The sequence below is a fragment of the Gorilla gorilla genome, chromosome 3 (genome assembly GCF_029281585.2).
Source record: "Gorilla gorilla gorilla isolate KB3781 chromosome 3, NHGRI_mGorGor1-v2.1_pri, whole genome shotgun sequence".
Lineage (NCBI taxonomy): Eukaryota > Metazoa > Chordata > Mammalia > Primates > Hominidae > Gorilla > Gorilla gorilla.
In genome coordinates this window covers 172151759-172175907 of record NC_073227.2, presented here as the reverse complement: position 1 = coordinate 172175907, position 24149 = coordinate 172151759, and the positions used below count along the sequence as shown (strand labels likewise).

At 40.4% G+C, this 24149-nt stretch overlaps 1 protein-coding gene across 14 annotated transcripts in view; it reads left to right on the top strand.

Moving 5' to 3' along the window:
- Window positions 1-22357, top strand: part of SH3D19 (SH3 domain containing 19) — a 207494-nt gene extending 185137 nt beyond the window's left edge. For all 14 annotated transcript variants that reach the window (XM_055385526.2, XM_055385527.2, XM_055385523.2 and 11 more), the window contains 8 exons: window positions 2840-2912; window positions 4801-4931; window positions 7526-7584; window positions 9426-9628; window positions 10279-10331; window positions 14315-14501; window positions 14955-15052; window positions 20436-22357. In XM_055385526.2, coding sequence (XP_055241501.2) covers window positions 2840-2912; window positions 4801-4931; window positions 7526-7584; window positions 9426-9628; window positions 10279-10331; window positions 14315-14501; window positions 14955-15052; window positions 20436-20552 — 921 coding nt within the window. In that variant the 3' untranslated portion in view covers window positions 20553-22357. The remainder of the gene's footprint in view (window positions 1-2839; window positions 2913-4800; window positions 4932-7525; window positions 7585-9425; window positions 9629-10278; window positions 10332-14314; window positions 14502-14954; window positions 15053-20435) is intronic.
- Window positions 22358-24149: the final 1792 nt, after the last annotated feature.

Genomic DNA, 24149 nt, shown 5'->3' with positions numbered 1-24149 from the left:
TGTGGTTGAATCAGACAGATCATGGGAAAAGTGGAAGGTTGTTGCCTGGTACATGGTTGAGACCCCAGACCTGGGTTTCAGGGAAGTGGAATTTGGTTCCCCTTCCACCTTCTTCGGTGGTTATTTAACTTCTCTAAACTTTATTTTTTTAATGTGTGAGATAACTGCCCACAGAGTTGTCTTCAGAGTTGACAGATTATATGATTTTATTTGTGTAAAAGTCCAGAATAGATAAATCCATAGAGACAGAAAGTAGACTACTGGTTGCCTGGGGCTGAGGGGAGGGTAACTGGGGAGTGACACCTAATTAGTAGGAGGTTTCTTTGGGGAGTGATAAAAGTGTTCTGCACTTGGGTTATGGTGATGGTTGGATAATTCTATGAATATACTACAGCCATGTTCACTTTCAGTAGGTAAATTTTATTGTATGTGGGTTATATCTCAAAGATGTTTAACAAATTCATTGAGCTAATGCATATAAGGCATTTAACACAGTGAGTAGCACATAGTGAATGAGCAGTAAATATTAGCTATTCTTAATATTACAAAACCATTTGCATTAGCAGTTATAGTCATATTAGAAAGACCTTTGCATTATGTTATATTTACCTACCAGATACCTACCCCAGTGGTATGGTCTGAATTGTATGGACCACTCGTTGGCAACCCTGTCTAGCCTGTTCCTCTTGCCCTTCACCTGCTAGGCTGGGTTGATGAGCAGCATTGCCAGTGATATCCATACACTGAAGGCAGAGAAGGGAAAATGTGTGACTGGGAGGCACAAATTATCCCCTCCCTCCAAGGACTGGTTTATGTTTAGGCCTCTGGTCCATTTGGAGATTTCATGTTTGTGTTTGGTATGTGGTAGGTCTCTGACATCATTTTTTCCAAATGGATAGGCATCTAGCCTAATAACACTTATTGAATAGTAATTCCTTTTTCTCCACAGATGTAAATCAGAAAAAAATGAAAATCACACATGCACATGTATAACACATTATATAAATAATAATTAATTTGTTTAACTTTTTTTGGAGAGAGTCACTCAGTCATCCAAGTCAGAGTATAGTGGCACAATCATAGCTCACTGCAGCCTCGAGTTCCTGGGCTCAAGAGATCCTCACACCCCTGCATCCCTAATAGCTGGGACCACAGGGATACACAGGGGTGTATCACCATGCCAGGCTAATTTTTTATTTTTTTGTAGATATGGCATTTCTTATGTTGTCCATGCTGAATAATTATGAAAAGCCACTCCAGGCTGGGCATGGTGGCTCACGCCTGTAATCCCAGCACTTTGGGAGGCCAAGATGGGTAGATCACCTGAGCCCAGGAATTTGAGACCAGCCTGGGTGACGTGGCGAGACCCCATCTCTACAAAAAATACAAAAATTAGCCAGGCATGGTAGTGCTTGTCTGTAGTCCCAGCTACTTTGGGGACTGAAGTGGGAGGATAATTTAACCCCTGGAGGTCAAGGCTGCAGTGAGCTATGATTGTGCCACTACACCACAGCCTAGGTGACAGAGCAAGACCCTGTGTCAAAGAAAAAAAAAAGCCATGTCAGACCTAAAATATCTCAGAATTCATGAAATTTCCATATTGTTCATTTATTTAGAGAAAAGCATTAAGCAGTCCATGAAAAAATGTTAGGGTCTTCTTAGTAAGCTAATATAGTAAGCTACATTAGCCATTAGAGTCTTAAGTTATATTTCAGTTTACCTAACTTGAGAGAATGAAAGTTTTGTTTCTGCAGGTGCATTTTGGTTGAAAGAGCAGCTGAGATTTAGAAAAGGTCTCAGCAAAGGTGCTGCAGGGTTGAAATGGAGAAAGTGGACCATCATTCACAGTGCACTGCAATCAGCCTGGTGCATCATGGCCAGGGGAAGGGCAGAGGTATAGATGTGTCAGGACGTCTCTAAGGGGACAAGAGTTATTAGAGGAGGTGAAGAGACAAGAAAGGGCACAAAAATCTGCCTTTATTTATTTCACAGGCTTGCCAGTGTTGAAGAGTGTTAAGTTATAACTCCAAATAATGTCCTTCAGTGGGATTTGATGATGATGAGGATAAGCCTGTCTCTTGATATAAAGAAACTAAGAATAACAATTGCTAGTCAATAAGAAGAGGTCGTTCTTCAGCTTTGCCTTATCCTCTGGCCAATCTCGGCATTTGGCTAGATGGATAGAGAATGTTAGATTCTTTTTGCTAATTTATTTAGAACTACTGTTGAATAAACCATTCAGATTAAATACAAAATGCAGACCAGGCATGGGAGGTAGCATTGCTTTCAAATTAGAAAAAGCACTTAGTTAAGTGGTAATAAATGAAATGGATTTTACTTTTTGTGAATTATACTTCTGTTGAAAGTCATTAGCCCCTTTCATTACAAAAGGCAAGAGCATAAATCATAGAACTTTCTTCTTTTCCCATCCTAATAAAGACACAACTTTTAAGACTCTGTCTTGATCACAGTTTTAAGGAAAAAGCTATCCTTGAAAGGGAAAGAGGTCAAAAACCACTACTTTGGGGTAGAATAGATACTGTTTCAAAATAAATAAACAGTTCCCTTTTGTTTTACTCTCTCAGCTTAAAAAAGCAAAAAAGAAAACATACTGGGGGATATTTTAATTGAGATTTTCATCCTCCCTTGGCAAGGACACATTCTTCTTCAACTTGATAATAATTCCCTTGTTTGGCTCAACTGTGTGGTTTGCATCATGTACTCATAATGTAATTGTGTCAAGAGGACTCTAATGAGAAAAAAAAATTGGTCTCAGAGTGAATAATAAATCCACCATCTATCCTGCACACTTCATTCACAGCCCTTTTCTCCCCCTAAGGATCCAAGCCACGCTCAGAAGCCTGTTGACAGTGGTGCTCCTCATGCTGTCGTTCTTCATGATTTCCCAGCAGGTAAGGATGTAAATAATGCAGTGGGAGAACCACAGGATCCAGGAGTAAGTCTTTTTCCCTGCTGGGGGTTAGCCTCTCAAGGACATTCTTCTTCATTTTTCTGTGCCTATAGAGTCCTAGACTGGAGAGGTCATCTTATCCAGGACTCCACTTCAAGAAGGGTTGATTGTACCAGCCATTCCAGAAAGCTTAGTTGTATACCCTTGCCTTTGAAGCTCCCTGAGAAAGAGAAAGAGAGAGAGAGAGAGAGAGACTTTGCCTTACAAATGAACATTGCAAATTGCCTAGCAGTCACAAACTTTTTAACTCTTTCAAAATAGTGGGTACTAGGCCGGGCGCAGTGGCTCACGCCTGTAATCCCAGCACTTTGGGAGGCCGAGGCAGGCGGATCACGAGGTCAGGAGATCGAGACCATCCTGGCTAACATGGTGAAACCCCGTCTCTACTAAAAATACAAAAAATTAGCCGGGCGTAGTGGCGGGCGCCTGTAGTCCAGCTATTCGGGAGGCTGAGGCAGGAGAATGGTGTGAACCCGGGAGGCTGAAGTTGCAGTGAGCTGAGATCGCGCCACTGCACTCCGGCCCGAGGGACAGAGCGAGACTCCGTCTCAAAAAAAAAAAAAAAAAAATAGTGGGTACTAATTAACAGTTGTAATATGGCTGGGCACGGTGGCTTACACCTGTAATCCCAGCACTTTGTGAGGCCGAGGCGGATGGATCACCTGAGGTCAGGAGTCCAGACCAGTCTGACCAACATGTTGAAACCCCGTCTCTATAAATACAAAAAAGTAGCCGGGCGTGGTGACGCATGCCTGTAATCCCAGCTACTTGGGAGGCTGAGTCAGGAGAATCGCTTGAACCTGGGAGGCAGAGGTTGCAGTGAGCTAAGATTGTGCCGTTGCACCCTGGGCAACAAGAGCAAAACCCCGTCTCAAAAAACAACAACAACAAAAAAATTGTAATAAAGTTAATCGTAACTTAATAACTGAAGTTCTTTTGTCTTCAAAGTTGTCTCAGCTGCTTACTTACCTATGAGATCAAAGTAATTTTTTTTGTGTGTGTGTGTGAGACAAGATCTTGCTCTGTCGCCTAGGCTTGAGTGCAGTGGTGCAATCACTATAACCTTGAACTCCTGGACTCAAGTGATCCTCCTCCCTCAGCTTCCCCAGTAGCTAGGACTACAGGGGTGCCACTACACCTGGCTATTTTTTTTTTTTTCCTAGGGACATGGTCTCGCTATGTTGCCCAGGCTGGTCTTGAACTCCTGGCCTCAAGTGATCCTCCCACCTTAGCTTCTTAAAGTGCTGAGATAACGGGCATGAGCCACCCATGTCCACCCACAATATAAGTACTTTTGTAATAATTTTTAAAATACCCTTCATATCCAAGGCTACAAATAAACTCCTGATTTACTTACAATCTCTTTTTATCCACTTGATAGGCTGATTTTTGTTTTGGTATGGCTAAACTTATTTGCTAAAGAGTTGTAGTACTCCCTTAGTTAATATTTGAAATTAAAATGATTTTTAAGCATAATTGAGAATAATATTATACCATGTCTATAAACTTTTTTCATTGTTCAGTGTGTATTCAGCATGGCTTTATATTGGCACAGTAGGAAACATTTGCTAACACAATAGTGTTTTTTTCAACCATTTCCCATCAATCAAAGCATGGTAAATATGTCTAATTTGGTCTTTAAAAAGGGAGCTCATAACAATGTCCAAAAAAAGAATAGCATTTTTTAAGTCAATTTGATTAGTATAATCTGTTCTCAGAATCAGTGGAACATAACTGCCTCAGTGGACACAACTAAATGCTACTTTGTGCTTTTATCAAATCTGCAACCAGGATAATTCATCATACATAACTATAATTTTATATTACAGAGCAAGTTGATGATTTGAATCTCACTTCTGGAGAAATTGTTTATCTTCTGGAGAAGATAGATACAGATTGGTACAGAGGGAACTGTAGAAACCAGATTGGCATATTTCCTGCCAACTATGTCAAAGTGATTGTAAGTGGGTTGTGTTTGTTTTAATTTGGTCATATACTCAGTGGGTTCTATGTGACTTGTAGGTTGGAAAAAATAACTAGAAACCCAGATTCTAGTTCTCTCTTTTTCATTGATTCATTTGGCATTTGGAAAATTCAAAAATAAAGATTTGGTCAACTAGGTGATGGTTAATTATTATATTATGGAGTGTTAGAACTTAATGCCTAAATGCTGTCTGAAATCCTAAAGTGAAAGACCACCACAGGTCAACTGGTGAATCAGCTGTTCTTGGAGAGTTGTTAAGCACTTAAGGATATATGGTAATTCTTTGAGACATTTAGTGAACATGAATTCAGTGATACTAGCTTATCCTGTAGAGATGTTCTCTGAGGTTATGGTACCACTTCTTTTCTTTGGAGTACATTTTGGTTTGAGTTTCTTTCATCTTTTCCATTCTTATTTATCTCTATCTTTTAAAAAAAACTTATTTGGGAATACAGAAGTATTTGTATTGGAGATAGTGGTTCATTAATGGTTGTACCCACAAAATAATTTCTAATCTGATTAGGAAAATTATATTAAAGCACCAGAATTTTTATACCCTCACGGCCTAACTTGTGAAAGCATTCCTGTGTGTGAGAGCTGTGTGTAAGCCCAGATGGCTGTGTGAAACATGGGGATAAAATCAGACTGCCCTCACACATTTGTATCAATTGGAATAGGATGACTCGGTCCATGATATAACTTACTGATACTGTGAAATATCAATAAATCTAGCTTAACAGCATTAACAGCTTATTTGGAAGGAAAAAGTAAATAAATTCCATTACATCAGAATATTAGAAAATAAGACTAACAGAAAATCTGAATTCTTCAAATAGAAATGAATCTGAGTCTCTTGGATTATGAAGGGTAGGCATTAAACATTGTCCAGTGTATCTATGCCTTGATTCTTTGGAGAAATTCAACCACATTCTGTAAATTAATATTAAGAATAATGTTTGTTTTAGCACTCTTCCTCATTTTTCTTCTGCCCAATGTAGCAGTACTTTAAAAAGCACAATTACCACACTGAAATCAATCACACAGAATCTGCCACATTATTGGTATAAGTGTTATTTCTAAGCCCACAAGTTTAAAAAATTGTTTTAAAACTTCAAACCTTTAAAATTAATCAAGAAGGCACTGATTTAATATAAACCTCAAGCTTTAAGTAGTTTTAAATTGCATGCATTACAGCCAAATATTTTATTGCAACCCAGCCCTCCTCTACTGAGCCTTGTAAATGAGATATTATATTAAGTGCTTGGCTGGGCACAGTGGCTCATGCCTGTAATCCCAACACTTTGGGAGGCTGAGGCGGTAGGTAGGATCACTTGAGCTCAGGAGTTCAAGACCAGCCTGGGCAACATAGTGAGACCCTGTCCCCACAAAAAATTGAAAAATTAACTTGGCATGGTGTCACGCGTTTGTAGTCCCAGCTACTTGGGAGGCTGAAGTGGGAGGATGGTGTGAGCATGGGAGGGCAAGGCTGCAGTGAGCCATGATCACGCCACTGCACTCCAGCCTGGGCAACAGAGTGAGACCCTGTCTCAAAAAATAAATAAATAAAATAAAACAAAGTGTTGCCACTTAGTTTGCTAAATACAGATTCCTTTCTTCCCTATTCATGTTGAAGGGGGAAAATATTTCAGTTATAAATGTGAAGAGAATCCACAAGTTGTTTTTGTTTTGTTTTGTTTTGTTTTGTTTTGTTTTGTTTTTGAGACAGTCTCGCTGTTGTCACCCGGGCCGGACTAGTCTCGAACTCCTGATCCTCCCAGAGTGCTGGGATTACAGGCGTGAGCCACTGTGCCCAGCCTGAGAATCCAAAGTTTTATTGAAATGTTTTATCTTGGGGTCAGAGAAGTATTGCAGGATTCTACCAACACTTGGAGTAGATGTGGCAGGGCTAATGCCTGATTTCTATGTTAAGTCCTTCTCAGCTGCAGTTTTCAACCTGGAAAATATGGGATAGAGCTGGCAGGGTGCGGCAGCTCACACCTATAATACCAGCACTTTGGGAGGCTAAGGCAGGCAGATCGCTTGAGTCCAAGAGTTCAAGACCAGCCCAGGCAACAATGGTGAAACCCTGTCTCTACTAAAAATACAAAAATTTGCCGGGTGTGGTGGGCACACCGGTAGTCCCAGCTACTTGTGGGGGCTAAAGCAAGAGGATCACTTGAGGCTGGGAGGTCGAGGCTGCAGTGAGTTCTGATTGTGCCGCTGCACTCCAGCCTGGGTGACAGAGTAAGACCCTGTCTCAAAAAAAAAAAAAAAAAAAAAATGGGATAGAGAAAATTCAGTCAGAATTAGAGTGATATTAATGTGGTTATTCAAGTAAATAAGAGAATTGATTGGCTACTCAAGAAAGGCTACTTCACAAGTGACACTTTTTTTTTAATCCAAATTCAGGATTTGTTTTACCATTTAGCACCCATAGTTCCTCTTAATCAGATTAACACCTAGCTAAACCGATCGATTTCAGTCATGTACTTTCTAATTACTTAACCTTAAATTTATCTTATGAAAATCTGAAAAAAATATAATTGTTGCCTTGATTTTATCTTTGCTAGATTGATATCCCAGAAGGAGGAAATGGGAAAAGAGAATGTGTTTCATCTCATTGTGTTAAGTAAGTTTTATTTGTGTTCTTTTACGCAAAATACAAAGGAGATAACCATCTATATCATGAAGAATTATCAAGCTTAAAACACTCCAAGGCCAGGCATGGTGGCTCAGACCTGTATCCCAGTACTTTGGGTGGCTGAGGTGGGAGGATTGCTTGATGCCAGGAGTTCAAGACTAACCTGGGCCACATAGCAAGAACCCATCTCTATTATTTATTTATTCTTTATTTTAAAAGAAAACACTTCACATGGTGATAATTCAGATTCTCATTGTGTCTTTTTAATTACAAAGAAAACTTGTTTAAAAGGTGACAATGGGTTACAATTCTGATGAAAATACATCATGAACCTGCTGATAGAAGCTTACCTAAGCAACTCTCCAACATCAGTGCAGGACATAAAGAAAGCAGCAAAGACAGTCTATGCCAATGCTTCCTGCAGCCTGGTCTCAGCATGAGCAGAGATAGTTTCATCATTTACTGCATTTTATTTTGGCCATCTGGTGTTCACCCAGTTTTTAGAAGGTTCAAGTATTTTTGTCATGAGAAATAATTAAATCCTATAGAAATATGAATCCTACAATAACTGCTAGACATTTTATATGTTTTTGTTTTTAAGAGGAACTAGAAGAAAGTGAAGGAAGAGTTAAGTTGAAGGGGTTTTCCTTTATCTCTGAGGACGTTTCCCTGAATTTATATACCCTTTTATGTGTCATTGTAACTCCTTTGTGATTTAAAGCACTGCCACAATGCAACTTTATATTCTAGTTAAATGAGCAAATTAATAGAATTCATTACCTGCTGAAGACTGTAAACCTGTCTATGAATAGGTCAGACATAAGCAGATGCTCCCAGAGGACTTTAGAAAACAAATGCAAAGGTTATCACAAATAAGAAAACTTCTGATCCACAATAGTTGAATTCTATTTCAGATTCAGTTTTTCTCTATTTTTAAGCAGCATATACTGTGTCTCAGCAGGTTGAATTTGAAGTGGGCTTTTACAGTCATTGACCCATTGATCTGACTTAAATCAGAATTCTATTAAAGCTAGAATCAACCTTTTCTTTTTAGGCAATTGCTTCTCCTTAGCCTGTTGCTATTGAAACTTCCTTTCTAAACCCTCAAATCTAGGGATTAGTATTAAAGCGCACCTTCTAGAGACACAATTTTATCTCTGCTTTTATCTTATTTTCAGTCAAAATTGCAGATCATGTAAGGATTGTTCCAAATGTCAGAAATGAAGCCCTTTTAAAGGAGATTTTAAAAAATCATTTTTAAAGGCAACAGAGTTAGTTCCAAGACTGTGTGTTATGATATGCCAAGTTTCTGTTTTCTTTAAACCTTCTCCTAGTTTTTAAGGCCAGCTCACTGATTAATTGAGCATCTATTGAACATCGACTTTGCCCAGCTGATGCCCATTGCATTCTGCCCTGATTAGTAGTCAGAAAATTTGATGAATTGCCCTGAGATTCTCAGGGTTAGCACTCCTCAACTCAGGGCATTTATGATTGAAAGGGTTCAGACTGGACCATGGATTGCTATGGCCCAAGGATACAAACATACAGAGACTGGGGAGTAAGATGATCAAAAGACACAGCAGGGTAAACTAACCACCCAGCTGCGTGCACTCCGCGACCTTGAGCTTCAGCCTTTCTGAGTGAATAGGTTCATATCTGTTACTTAAAAGTGTAACTTACTCTTTTTCATGGAATAATTTCAAATTAGCCTAGTATACCTTATTCCATGGTAAACCCAGAATAAATATTTATTGAAAGACTGAATGAAGGTTTTTAAGCATTTTAAAAGCACTCTCTAGTCTAATCCACAAAATGTGTTCTTCATTCAGAGGCTCAAGATGTGTTGCTCGGTTTGAATATATTGGAGAGCAGAAGGATGAGTTGAGTTTCTCAGAGGGAGAAATTATTATTCTTAAAGAGTATGTGAATGAGGAATGGGCCAGAGGAGAAGTTCGAGGCAGAACTGGGATTTTCCCCCTGAACTTTGTGGAGCCTGTTGAGGATTATCCCACCTCTGGTGCAAATGTTTTAAGTGAGTATAGAGAATTTTTTTTATTATGTTATGTCCTAATTCAAATAAACCAAATAATATCATTATACTTAAGCTGTATAATAATCCATATTGCCATATTTTTACGGTAGAAGGAAAACTGATTTTAAAATGGGAATTTGTGGGGGATAGACATTATTTGTGGGCATCTCTCAAAGAGCTGGTTTTGGTATTTTAGGTAATTAGCAATAGCTTCATATAAGAAATGGCAAAGAGGCTGGGTATGATGGCTCAGACCTGTAATTCCAAAACTTTGAGAGGCCACGGTGGGCGGATTGCCTGAGACCAGGAGTTCAAGGCTGCAGTGAGCTATGATTGTACCACTGCACTCCAGCCTGGGCAACAGAGCCAGACTCTGTATCTAACAAATAAATAGCAAAGACTTTTAAACAGAAATGAACTATAGACTGTTACTAATGTATATAGACTATAAATAGTTGTGTTTACAATTAACTAAACAAGCTCAGTGAAGTTAGTACAGGTTAACGCAACATAGGCAATACATGAAGAGACCAGAGTGGAATCCCAGACTCTTCACTCCCACCTCCCACCTCAACCATTTGTTTTTAATACTATGTGGCCTTCACATCTAATGTTCTGACTTCTTGTGTTTGTTTGTTTTTTTAATGTAGGCACAAAGGTACCACTGAAAACCAAAAAAGAAGATTCTGGCTCAAACTCTCAGGTAGGCTGCTTGAACAGATGACTATAGTGACAGCCAGGTTCAGACTCTGGGAGGAATATTAAAATCATAATTTTCAAGAGAATATAGTATGAATTAATTTTTCAACTCATACAACAAATGTTTGTAATAAATTCTTAGATGGTTAATATATTTTATATAGAGAGCTCATACAAAAACATGCAAACCCTGATAGAAAATGAAAACAGAGGCTGGGCACAGTGGCACATGCCTGTAATCCCAACACTTTGGGAAGCCAAGGCAGGTGGATTACCTGAGGTTAGGAGTTCGAGACCAGCCTGGCCAACATGGTGAAACCCTGTCTCTACTAAAAATACAAAAATTAACCAGGCGTGGTGGCGTGCACCTGTAGTCCCAGCTACTTGGAAGGCTGAAGCAGGAAAATAGCTTGAACCTGGCGGTGGAGGTTGCAGTGAGCCAAGATAGCACCGCTGCATTCCAGCCTGGGTGGCAGTGCGAGACTCTATCTCAAAAAAGAAAGAAAGAAAAAAAATGATAAAAGAGACATGATTAGAGAATTCATAAAAGAGGCTGTGTGCAGTGGCTCATGCCTGTAATCCCAGCACTTTGGGAGGCCGAGGCGGGCAGATCACGAGGTCAGGGGATCGAGACCACCCTGGCTAACACGGTGAAACCCCGTCTCTACTAAAAATACAAAAAAAATCAGCTGGGTGTGGTGACCAGCGCGCGTATTCCCAGCTACTCGGGAGGCTGAGGCAGGGGAATGGCGTGAACTCGGCGGGCAGAACGTGCAGTGAGCCAAGATTGCGCCACTGCACTCCAGCCTGGGAGACAGAGCAAGACTCTGCCTCAAAAAAAAAAGAAAAAAAAAAAAAGAATTCATAAAAGAGATACAATAAGTGTCTAATATTGAAAAAATATTTACCCTTTCTAATAATCAAGAAAATATATAATAAAGCAGCAATAAAATACCATTTAACCTATTCAGTTAACAAAGATTCAGTGCAGCTCAGCACTAAACAAGCAATTATAAGCATGTGAGTGTTAAAAAAAAAAAAGAAAGTACACATTATTATTTATCACCCTAAGAAAAGGACAAAAAATGAGATAGGGTTTTAGTCACAAAGATGAGCATAGTACTAATATAATAACAAAAAATTGGAAACAACCTAAATATGACCATTATTGGGAGAATATTCTAAAGCTATGAAAAACTAGATTTATCAAATAAAATAATGTTTTTAAATGTCATGAGAGGAAACATAGGGAAAGGGGATATAAAATTGAATATATAGCATAAAAAGACTGGAAGGAAAGTATTCAAGTTACTAGTATTAAATTGCATCTAGGTAGTAAGATTATATATACGGGTAGGTTTTTTCCCCACTTCTTTTTTTTTTTTTTCTTTTTTTTTGAGACGGAGTCTTACTCTGTCGCCCAGGCTGGAGTGCAGTGGCGCAGTCTTGGCTCACTGCAACCTCTGCTGCCGGGTTCAAGTGATTCTCCTGACTCAACCTCCCGAGTAGCTGGGTTTACAGGTGCCTGCCACTGTACTTCGCTAATTTTTGTAGTTTTAGCAGAAACGGGGTTTTACCGTCTTGGCCAGCTGGTCTTGAACTCCTGACCTCGTGATCCACCCACCTCGGCCTCCCTAAGTGCTGGGATTACTGGCATGAGCCACTGCGCCTGGCCTTCTCCATTTCTTTATACATTTCTCAACTTTCCAAATATTTAGGAACATTTGTTTCATTTGTATAATGAGAAAGAGAAAAATAGTGGGTTAAAATGTTTACACTGTTCAGCATGACCCCAGAAATGCTTAAAGGTACTAGGAATGTGGTGCCTTCTGTTGTTTTTAGTTTTTTGTTGTTTTTGGTTTTATTTTGGTTTTTCTGTTTTGTTTTTTTTGGTTTTTTTTTTTGAGACAGGATCTCACTCTGATGCCCAGGCTAAGTGCAGTGTCGAGGTCTCAGCTCACTGCAACCTCTGCTTCCCAGGCACAAGCAATCCACCTCAGCCTCCTAAGTAGCTGGGATGACAGGCACACACCACCATTCCCAGCTAATTTTTGTATTTTTTGTAGACAGGGTCTCATTTTGTTGCCCAGGCTGGTCTCAAAATCCTGGCCTCAAGCGCTCCACCTGCCTCAGCCTCCCGAGGTGCTAGGATTACAGGGGTGATCCACCACATCTGGCCTTCCATTGTTTTTTGTGACAAATTTAGAAGAGTTAAGCCTGATGGGATCATTGTGTTTGTGAAAATGTCACCTGTAATTGGCCTGTGTGTCCCTTAATTCTTTATCCCTACCCACTGATAAAGTGAAACAGGAAGGAAACTGACTACAGTTCTCCAAAAGGAAATGTTCACATGGTTGTTGCCTGCATTTTTGGAGAATGATAAGTTCCATCCTTTAGGGTTGGTTACTCAAGTGCAGGAGCAAGAGGGGGTTAGTGTTGTTTGCTTGCTTTTTGTTTTTGTTTTATAAGCCATCAGTTATTGAGCACTTAAGATGTGCCAGGCACTGGGCTAAACGTTAGACATGCATTGTCTCATTTAATCCTCTTAGTAACCCCAAGATGAAGCTGAGCCTCAGAGAAGAGAAGCGTCTTGCCCAGTGTCACGAAGTTAAGAAGTGGCAGAACTGGGTCTGGAAACCTTACCTTGCCTGTGTAGCTCCAAAGCCTTTGTCCCGGCCAGACGCTGAGGCTCTCTCCTATAATCCCAGCACCTTGGGAGGCCAAGGCAGGTGGATCGCTTCAGGCCAGGAGTTCGAGACCAGCCTGGCCAACATGGTGAAACCCCGTCTCTACTAAAAATACAAAAATTAGCTGGGTGTGGTGGTGCACACCTGTAGTCCTAGCTAATCGGGAGGCTGAGGCAGGAGAATTGCTTGAACCCGGGAGGCAGAGGTTGCATTGAGCCAAGATTGCGTCATTGCCCTTCAGCCTGGGCAACAGAGCGAGACTCCATCTTGAAAGAAAAAAGCCTTTTCATTATCCTCTACTGCCTTCTTGAGCCTCTTGAACATAGGGTTCCCATCTCAAATTGGCAGAGCTGCCTCTTCACAGAGCAAAACCTTTCTCTAATGTGCTTGGGATAAAAGTGTTCTTACACTAGCCCACCATATCTGGGTGTTATCCTGCCAATCTTAGAGTTAACTACAGCTCATAAAATTAAAAGTGTGAATTGGTGAAATTCTGTGCTATGGACTCTAATTGTCTCTGAATCAAGTAAAGACCTGGGAATTCATAGACCCACCCATTCTGATCCTTCCTAATTTAAATAAAGAAGAGCTTCACTGATAATTACATACTTTATCAGAATTTTTTCATAGTGTCAAATAATATGCATATTTTATGCTTTTACCTAATTCTTTAATATAACAATATAATAGGTCATATTAAGAAAAAAGTTTTTTGGCTGAGTGAGGTGGATCATGCCTGTAATCCCAGAACTTTGGGAGGGTGGGGGGATCACTTGAGCCAAGAGTTCAAGACCAGCCTGGGCAACATAGTGAGACCTCATTTCTGCAAAAATAAAATAAAATTAAATAGCCGAGTGTGGTGGCTGCACCTGTAGTCCCAGCTACTCGGGAGGCTGAGGAGGGAGGATTGCCTGAGCCCAGGAAGTCAAGGCTGCAGTGAGCTATGATTCTGCCACTGTACTCCATCCTGGGTTACTAAGTAAGAACTTGGCTCAGAAAAGAAAAGAAAGAAAGAAAGTAAAAAAGTGTTTGCTTAAGCTTTGTATATCCCTTAAAAGCAGAAAAGCCACAAATTCGATCACACTTGTCATTTAGAGTTATAATTTAAGAAAAAATTATTGGAAACTTTTATTTCTGAAACTTGATAGCAACATAAAGTATTAGATAATTTAAAGAAGCCTTCAGGCTTTGAAATCTTAAGACCCCTTAGTTTTTTTTTCCCCACTACTTTTTAAGCTTTGTAGAACTCAATTTCAAATAAAATCTTACACTTCTGACCACACTTCTAATTTGATAACAGGTTAACAGTCTTTCGGCAGAATGGTGTGAAGCTCTTCACAGTTTTACAGCAGAGACCAGTGATGACTTGTCGTTCAAGAGGGGAGACCGGATCCAGATTCTGGAACGTCTGGATTCTGACTGGTGGAGGGGCAGACTGCAGGACAGGGAGGGGATCTTCCCAGCAGTGTTTGTGAGACCCTGCCCAGGTATGACAACCGCAAGACATGAATGCGACTCCTCACGGGGAGCCTGAAACCTTCAAAACTATATACATTCCTTTCCCCTCTGGCCATGCTCAGTTTGTCTGTCTATATTTGAAAGAGCTGATACATGAAGTTATGCAAACTTCATTCATATGCTTTGTTAGAGTTATAGAAAAAAAAGATAATGTCTTCACTAAATAATGGCTAATTCCATCTAATAAATATAGTTTACGTAATTTTTCCCTGCTAAGAGAACATTGTTCATCTTTTTGAAAGTTAAGTAAGTTCAAAATTAATTGAACATGTTTTTAAAAATGTTTTTCTTTGCCTAATATCACTACCTCTGAAGAGAAGATACTGTGTTTTTAGAGCGATAAGCGTTTTTTTAAAACAATGTTAGATTTACGTTTTAGTCCACTGTGTTTCTATATATTTAAATTTTTTATGTCTTCACAGCTGAGGCAAAAAGTACGTTGGCCATAGTACCGAAGGGGAGGAAGGCCAAAGCCTTATATGATTTCCGAGGGGAGAATGAAGATGAACTTTCCTTCAAGGTCAGAATGTGTATCTCTTCATAACTGCATTAAGCACTATAATTTTTTTAATGTTTTCCATTGAAGGATGGAACATTTGGGTGGAATATTAATCATTACTCAAGAATGAAGAGATCTCAGGCCCTAATTCTAGGGGAAGACATTAGAGAAAGTGAACAGTGCAAATAGGCCTGTTAATTTACAGTATCAACCAGGCATTAATGTACTTAGAGAAAACCTTGGCTTTACACCCCCATACATCCCCAAAGTAATCCCTTGTTCCTTGGTCTTAGGTCATCAGATCTCAGTAATATTAGGGTTTTTATTAGTAGCCCTGGTAACAGATGACTGTCTACATGGCCCTGCAAGCCTGCCATTGATGTGTCTTTGAAATTGATGGAGAATCAGATAGCACCTGCTACAATTTGCACTAGTAGCATAGTAGCCTCATAAGACACTAAATTCCTTTGGGAGGCCGAGGTGGGGGGATCACGAGGTCAGGAGATCGAGACCATCCTGGCTAACACGGTGAAACCCCGTCTCTACTAAAAAATACAAAAAAATTAGCTGGGCGTGGTGGCAGGCGCCTGTAATCCCAGCTGCTGAGGAGGCTGAGGCAGGAGAATGGCATGAACCCGGGAGGCGGAGCTTGCAGTGAGCCGAGATTGGGCCACTGCACTCTTGTCCACAAAGGCAATGACCAGAGGTTTGGGGAAATAGTCCCAAAAGGTTGAGCTAGTTTGCAAAGGTTTTTTTTTTTTTTCACCGAAGAAATGCCTAATTTCTTCTTGAAGTAAAAGTAGATATTTTCTTTTCTTTTCTTTTTTGAGACAGAGTCTCGCTCTGTCGCCCAGGCTGGAGTGCAGTGGGGCGATCTCGGCTCACTGCAAGCTCCACCTCCCGGGTTCACGCCATTCTCCTGCCTCAGCCTCCCGAGTAGCTGGGACTACAGGTGTCCGCCACCATGCCCAGCTAATTTTTTTGTATTTTTTTTAGTAGAGACGAGGTTTCACCATGTTAGTGAGGATGGTCTTGATCTCCTGACCTGGTGATCCGCCCACCTCAGCCTCCAAAAGTGCTGGGATTACAGGCGTGAGCCACCGCGCCCGGCCAAAAGTAGATATTTTCATGATTCTATTTCCCTAATCCACAACTGGACCATAGTCAGAGGAAAGCACTTTGGGAACAGTGCTAGAAGAAGGAGGGTGGTTTTAGTAGTCACTGCTGTCAAAATAGCCTGTGTCAGGCAGTGGTAAATTCTCTATCATTGAAGATATTCAGTCAGAGGAAAGGATGCCATAGAAAGAATTAACATATCAAGGAATGATTGGACAAGGTGTGGTTTAAAACAGTGGACAACCAAACAGGGTTTTCACTTGTCTGCAACAAGATGAGAAAAAGGCCGAGCAACAGTGGCTCACACCTCTAATCCCAACACTTCTGGGAAGTCAAGGCAGGAGGATCGCTTGAGGCCAGGAGTTTAAGACCAGCCTGGTCAACATAGCAAGACCCCATCTCAACAAAGAAAAAGAGGAAAACAAGGCAATACCTGAATCAGATATGTGCAGCCTTTGTCGGGGTAAGCGGGGATGCCTTGACTGAAATATGTCACCATAAAGTTGCTAACTTCCTATTTTGTGATGGGGTTTTACTTTATTCTGAATAATAAAATGTTATTTCATCTTTTTGTATTAAATGTCATTTCTGTTATATTGTTAGCAAATAATAGATATTTCTTATTCTTCCTTCCTTTCTTTTTTTTTTTTTTTTTTTTTTTTTTTTGAGATGGAGTCTCGCTCTGTTGCCCAGGCTGGATTGCAGTGGCATGATCTCGGTCTGCCTCCTGGGTTCAAGCAATTATTCTGCCTCAGCCTCCCAAGTAGCTGGGACTACAGGCGCACGCCACCACACCTGACTAATTTTTGTATTTTTAGCAGAGATGGGGTTTCACCATACTGGCCAGGCTGGTCTCAAACTCCTGACCTCGTGATCTGCCTGCCTCAGCCTCCAAAAGTGCTGGGGTTACAGGTGTGAGCCACCATGCCTGGCCTCTCTCTCTTTCTTTCTTTCCTTTCTTTCCCTTCTTTCCTTTCCTTCCTTTCTTTCTTTCTTTTTTTTTGGTTTTGTTTTGTTTTGTTTTGTTTTGTTTCTGAGACAGGGTCTCACTGTGTTGCCCAGGCTGAAGTGCAGTGACACAATCTCAGCTCACTGTGCAGCCTCGGCTTCCTGGGCTCAAGCGATTCTCCAGCCCTCAGCTTCCTGAGTAGCTGGGACTACAGGTGTGAGCCACCAATGCCTGGCTAATTTTTGGTATTCTTTGTAGAGACTGGGTCTCGCCCAGGCTGATCTCAAACTCATGAGCTCAAGGCGATCCATCCGCCCCAACCTCCCAAAGAGCTGGGTTACAGGCATAAGTCACCACACCCAGCCATAAATGATAGGTATTTCTTATGCTGTAAGCTATGCAAAATTAAAAATTTGTAACCTTCTATCAGTTCCTTTTTTTTCCTTTAACATCTTGGTCTTTTAAACAAAATTTAAGAAAGAAAGAAAGAAAGAAAACTGTTGCCTTAGTCCTTGAGAGTCAGTGGCTCAAAATGTATCCCTTTTATCTTTACATAAACTTACTGCAAGTGAAGAATCTGAATTCAAACTTCTTGGATGTTATTTTGGTCTTCATTTAAACTATGTCAGTATAAATAACAGAATGCACAGTATCCTCCAGAAAACAGGTTATCTTCATTTCATTTTACAAATGGTTGTCCATAAGATAGTTCTAGAATTGTTAGAATTGTTGTTGTTATTGTTGTTGTTAAGGGATTCTGCACTGCTTTCAGTTTTATTAAATATCCACAGAATGTTAATAGATAAAACTGATTTTTTTTTTTTTTAGAGAAGGAGTCTCGTTCTACTGCCCAGGCTGGAGTGCAGTCAGCGGCGCGCTCTCGGCTCACTGCAACCTCCGCCTCCTGGATTCTAGCAATTCTCCTGCCTCAGCCTCCTGAGTAGCTGGGACTACAGGTGCATGCCACCATGCCCAGCTAATTTTTTGTATTTTAGTAGAGACAGGGTTTCACTGTGTTGCCGGGCTGGTCTTGAACTCCTGAGCTCAGACAATCCACCTGCCTTGGCCTCCCAAAGTGTTAGGATTACAGGTGTGAGCCACTGCACCCGGCCAAAACTAATTTTTGAAAATAGTCCTAGCCTGGCTGGGTGCAGTGGCTCACGGCTGTAATCCCAGCACTTTGGGAGGCCAAGGTGAGTGGATCACCTGAGGTCGGGAGTTCAAGACCAGCCTGACCAACATGGAGAAACCCCGTCTCTGCTAAAAAATACAAAATCAGCCAGGTGTGGTGGTGCGTACCTGTAGTCCCAGCTACTCAGGAGGCTGAGGCAGGAGAATCTCTTGAACCTGGGAGGCGGAGGTTGCAGTGAGCCGAGATCGTGCCATTGCACTCCAGCCTGGGCAACAAGAGCAAAACTCCATCTAAAAAAAAAAATAGTCCTAGCCCTCAGGAAACTGACATGGTATGTAGCTTTGGACCAGACCTAAATAAAATAGCTTCAGTTAACTATTAAATTATAACTTAGGAACCAGAAGGAACTTATTTATAACAAAAACTTTGAATTGCCAGAATTTTTACAGATTTTAGCAGAGCAGAGTAAATTAATAACATCTGATTGCATGTTTCCTTTTCATTTTCCATAAGGAAAAGCCTTAAATCAAGCCATTTTTTTTTTCCAGAGGGTAATGTACTAGGGCTACAAATAAATTCATTTAGCCCAATAAAGGTAGTCTTAACAGTAGCCAGAGTCATCTGGGACCATTGTAGCATCTTAAACACAGATTCTAAGAAATGTTTAGAAACTATAAAGAACAAAATAGTTATGTCTTCATCTGCTGAAGGAATTCTAATTTGCACATGAATAAGACACACTGCCCCTTTGACTAACCTGATGAAGATAAAACAGTGTCCTGAGTCAAGGTGAAGCTCTTTAAGATGGGAAAAAATGCAAATTTGATATTGAGGCCATGGCAGGAGAATCACTTGAACCTGGGAGGCAGAGGTTGCAGTGAGCCGAGATCGTGCCACTGCACTCCAGCCTGGGCCACAGAGCGAGACTTTGTCTCAAAAAAAAAGATACTGGGGCCATAGGAGGAATGTGATAAACCAAATGGTAGAGGAGAAATGCCATTATGTGCAGGAATAAATGTAAAGTGCAAAATACTCTGGGTGTTGATAAAAGGCAATTACAGTAAAAGCCTTTCTAAGTAAAAAGGTCCATTGTAAAATGTGGCGGCCACATAGCCTAGTGGTTAGGAATATAAGCCCAGGAATTGCACTAGATTTGAATCCTGGTTCTACCACTAACTAGACATGCAACACTGGCAAGTTATGTAGTCTATCTGAGTTTTGGTTTCTTTTTCACTAAAATAAGGAAATCTATAAAAATATATCTCAGCCAGGGGCAGTGGCTCATGCCTGTAACCCCAACACTTTGTGAGGCCAAGGTGGGCGGATCACAAGGTCAGGAGTTTGAGACCAGCCTGGCCAACATGGTGAAACCCTGTCTCTACTAAAAATACAAAAAATAGCTGGACGTGGTGGCGGGCACCTGTAACCCCAGCTGCTCGTGAGGCTAAGGCAGGAGAATTGTTTGAACCCGGGAGGCAGAGGTTGCAGTGAGCCGAGATCGCGCCATTGCACTCCAGCCTGGGTGACAGAGTGAGACTCCGTCTCAAAAAAAAAAAAAAAAAAAAAAAAATCTCTAAAATGAGGATAACATAGTACTCATCTCTAGGACTGTGGTGGTGTTTACATAAGAGTTAGTTCCTGTGAAGTACACAGAATAAGACAAGGCATACAGGAAGCACATGACTCACTTTCTCATCTCCAAATCTTTGCCTATATGACACCTTCAGTGAGGCCCTCCCTTGATGGCCCTAATGAGTTGGCAATCCCATGCTTTCTGTCCTCTTCTGCCAGTTTATTTGCCTTCCCGTTGTAGAATGAGGGAATATTAATTGTGCTCAGAACAGTGTCTGACACATAGTGGGTACTCAATAAATAATCGTGTGTGTGTGTGTGTGTGTGTGTGATAACTGGTATTATTTGTTCAAGAGGGATTTTAGATTAGGAGTGGTGAATTTGAGAGGCACAAAGTATAAGAGGGAAAATCAAAGTGCAGCAAGGGTGGCAGTGGCAAAGGAATGAGATTTAAGGGATAGAGGCTTACAAGCAAATGGCATCATTAGGTATAGATCATTGTTGTCATTTAATTCTCGGCAATCAAGATAAATGAGTTATACAGAGAAGATTATTCATGCTGCCCTAGGTAGGCCACTATTTACCATGCTTATTCTCAACAGAAACCAGTAATTCTAACTCCTTTTGTCTTACAGGCTGGAGATATAATAACAGAGCTGGAATCTGTAGATGATGACTGGATGAGTGGAGAACTTATGGGAAAATCTGGAATATTTCCCAAAAACTACATACAGTTTCTACAGATCAGCTAGAGGAGAAGCTTGACTGTGTTCCTTGGCACAAGAACTCACTTGAACTATCACCTTGACTATCAGATATGTTTTTGCACTATTTTTTTTAACTGAAAAAGAAAGATCTAAGCTGTACATGGTACACTAGAATTTTCTGAAAGCAGAAAACGTTCAGATTTTGTAGTTAATTTTCATTACAATAGAAACATGCACATGGAAACCCATGAGCTAGGATTCTACCGAGGAAAACATCTAGTGGGATTAGCAAGGTGAAGGGAAAGCATCTGGTGGCATGGCAGCATGGGGAGGCTCACACGCAGAAGTTGCACATGGACATCTGTTTTAATCAGCACAAGTGAATTAACCATGCTTCTTCATTTTTTTACTTTAGTTAAAAAAGAGGACATTTAATATTCTACATGCTGTAACTATCAGGACCTGGTTAGCAATCTAAATTTCATTTTTGATATTCAAATTAATTCTTACAGCTTGAGCATATCAGCCTTATTACCAGAGCAAATCCTTCCTTCAGATGGGATAGTTTACCGACTAGTTGGAGCATTTGTAAGCACATGGTGAAATCAGCCCCTGCCCATCAAAATAATCTTTATGTTACCAAGTGATTCCCATTTGTCTAAGGATTTGAAGGGGGTCTAAATTGGATGTATCTTACTTAGTCTAAAGAACCAAAACCATCCCTGAAATGCCTTGCTAATACAACTAATCCTTCCATATATGTGCCATACTTATTTTTTTCCTCAGTGTATACTTTATGTTAACAGGGTTATTACAAAGCACATTTTCTGAATCTGCAATCATTCCTTTGACAATTACTGGACCCAAAGGAAAATTCATTTTCTTTGCATTATTCCAGTAATATATAAAAACTGTGTCTTGTTATAGTAGTACATTATGAATCACATATAAAATCTTACAATACAGAACAGCTGTTAAGATGGAAAACAGTGCCAAACCTCCACAGCTCATTTCTTTGTAATATAATCAGAATGAAAAATAATTTAAGAGGACAGAAGACTGGTACTTTTTTGTTTTATTTTTTCTCTAGCTTATCCCTGCACAACTATTAGAGTGAATGAAAAACCACTTTCCTGCTTTCCATTGTTATAAATTCTAAGCTTAAGATAAAAGTGGTTCTTTACATGACTGAATCAATTACAATTTATGGGCTAGAGCCAAATAGGTTGAAGACAATCGTCCAAACAGATCAATGGAATAGAATTTCATTGGAAATGTAAAACACTTTCCCAACAATGGTCAGGACTTTCTTCTGTTTTTGAGAAGAGTTGCACATGCTGGACCACATTTTAGCTTTTATTGTTTTTTTTTCCCATTGTCCAAAAAGTTAGGCAACAAGTGGCCACACTTTTCCGTGACTACAACCTGGAGTTCTGCAAAGAAGGTAATATTTACTTGGTCTTTGACTAAAGTTATCTCCCCATTCTATGGTTACATTTTATTTTGGACTATGGGGACTTCTAATATGTTTTGGTAAAGAAGAGAGTATAAAGAAAATTCTTGTCAAATTTCACTCAAAAGTAATTTCATGAGAAATCAATGATTTAAAGCATTATCCAAATTAAATTATCATTTGCAGCAAACTGTACAACAGCAGGAAGGATATGGAATGGAACATGAGGTATATATATCTTTGCCTTTATAATTTTAACATCTTATATTGAAGATTCTGAAAACCTATCTTTATTAGAGGAAAATCTCAATCTTCAGTTTTGGCCTTCTGTCAGAATGATAAGTGCAATAGTTGTAAATCTACTTGACACTGTAATAAACTGAACTGAACTTTCAAAGTCCCTTTCTCATACTAGACTAAGTTTTTTGAGAATGGAGGTGGTATCTTTTTTTTTTTTTATTTGAGACAGGGTTTAATTCCCTTTGAGCAGGCTGGAGTGCAATGCAATGTTGGCTCACTGCAGCCTCTGCCTCCTGGGCTCAAGTGATTCTCCTGCCACAGCCTCCTGAGTAGCTGGGACTACAGGCACACACCACCGTGCCCAGCTAATTTCTGGTATTTTTTTTTTCTTTTTGTAGAGACAGGGTTTCGCCATGTTGCCCAGGCTGGTTTCAAACACCTGGGCTCAAGCAGTCTGCCTGCCTCAGCCTCCCAAAGTGCTGGTATTACTGCACCTGGCCTCTGGTACCTTATTTATCTTTGTATCTCTAGTCCTTTGCGCCATTCAGGCTCAATAAAGGTTGGTTGGTGGGTTGGGTGAGTTGGTTGGTTGGAATGGATGGATGGATGGATGAATGACTTTCACATACAGCAATACCATCTTGGATTCACTCAATATCTTTCCTCTTTAATTTTTGACATAAATCTATACTAAAAATTCACAGTTTTATGTCATTTCACTCTCATGTTCTATGTTGTGCTTGCCACTTATTACCTACTCAACTGACAGGAAGCAAAAAGGTAACATATGGGCTCTCATAGATACTTTCTTTTTTTTTTTTTTTTGAGATGGAGTCTCCCTCTATCGCCCAGGCTGGAGTGCGGAGGCACGATCTCGGCTCACTGCAAGCTCTGCCTCCAGGGTTCACGCCATTCTCCTGCCGCAGCCTCCTAAGTAGCTGGGACTACAGGCGCCCACCACCACGCCTGGCTAATTTTTTGTATTTTTAGTAGAGACGGGGCTTCATCGTGTTAGCCAGGATGGTCTCGATCTGCTGACCTCGTGATCCGCCCACCTCAGCCTCCCAAAGTGCTGGGATTACAGGCGTGAGCCACCGAGCCCGGCCTCATAGGTACTTTCTTATTCTCTATATTGATTGAATTCAAGGCAAGACTGACCATGTTTAAGGAGAAACATAATTTTTATACTCAGTGAATTTTATGGGAGAGAAATAGGAACACATTCTGTTTCCTTTCAGGAATTTTAGGTTAAAATCTGATCTTGTTCATCTAAACCTCCTCAAACTAGAATCTCTTAATCCTTTTTCTTTGATAAGTTAAACCTAGAGGGCTGGGCGCGGTGGCTCACGACTGTAATCCCAGCACTTTGGCAGGCCGAGGCAGGCGGATCACGAGGTCAGGAGATCGAGACCATCCTGGCTAACACCATGAAACCCCGTCTCTACTAAAAATACAAAAAATTAGCCAGGCGTGGTGGTGGGCACCTGTAGTCCCAGCTACTCGGGAGGCTGAGGGAAGAGAATGGCGTGAACCCAGGAGGCGGAGCTTGCAGTGAACTGAGATCGCGCCACTGCACTCCAGCCTAAGCAACAGAGTGAGACTCCGTCTCAAAAACAAAACAAAACAAACAAACAAAAAACCTAGAGAAGTCTTTCCAAGCAAGGCGACTCAGTTGAAAAAAAACCTAGAGAAGCCATTTAATATATTATTCTTATCCTTTGAACACTAAAAGCGTTTTTCTTTAAAAGATGCCCTTGTTTATATGGCTGGAAGGGTAATGGAATATATCTGTCATTGTGCTCATAGAAATCACAGGTCTTGAATTCAGTCTGTAATATTCAAAATGAAAGAAAGTGCGTTTATCAGAATTTATTAGAACTTGCATTTGAAAAAAAAATCATTTTTCTATAAGATTGTAGATCAATACTCCTAACATTCATTTCTTAGTT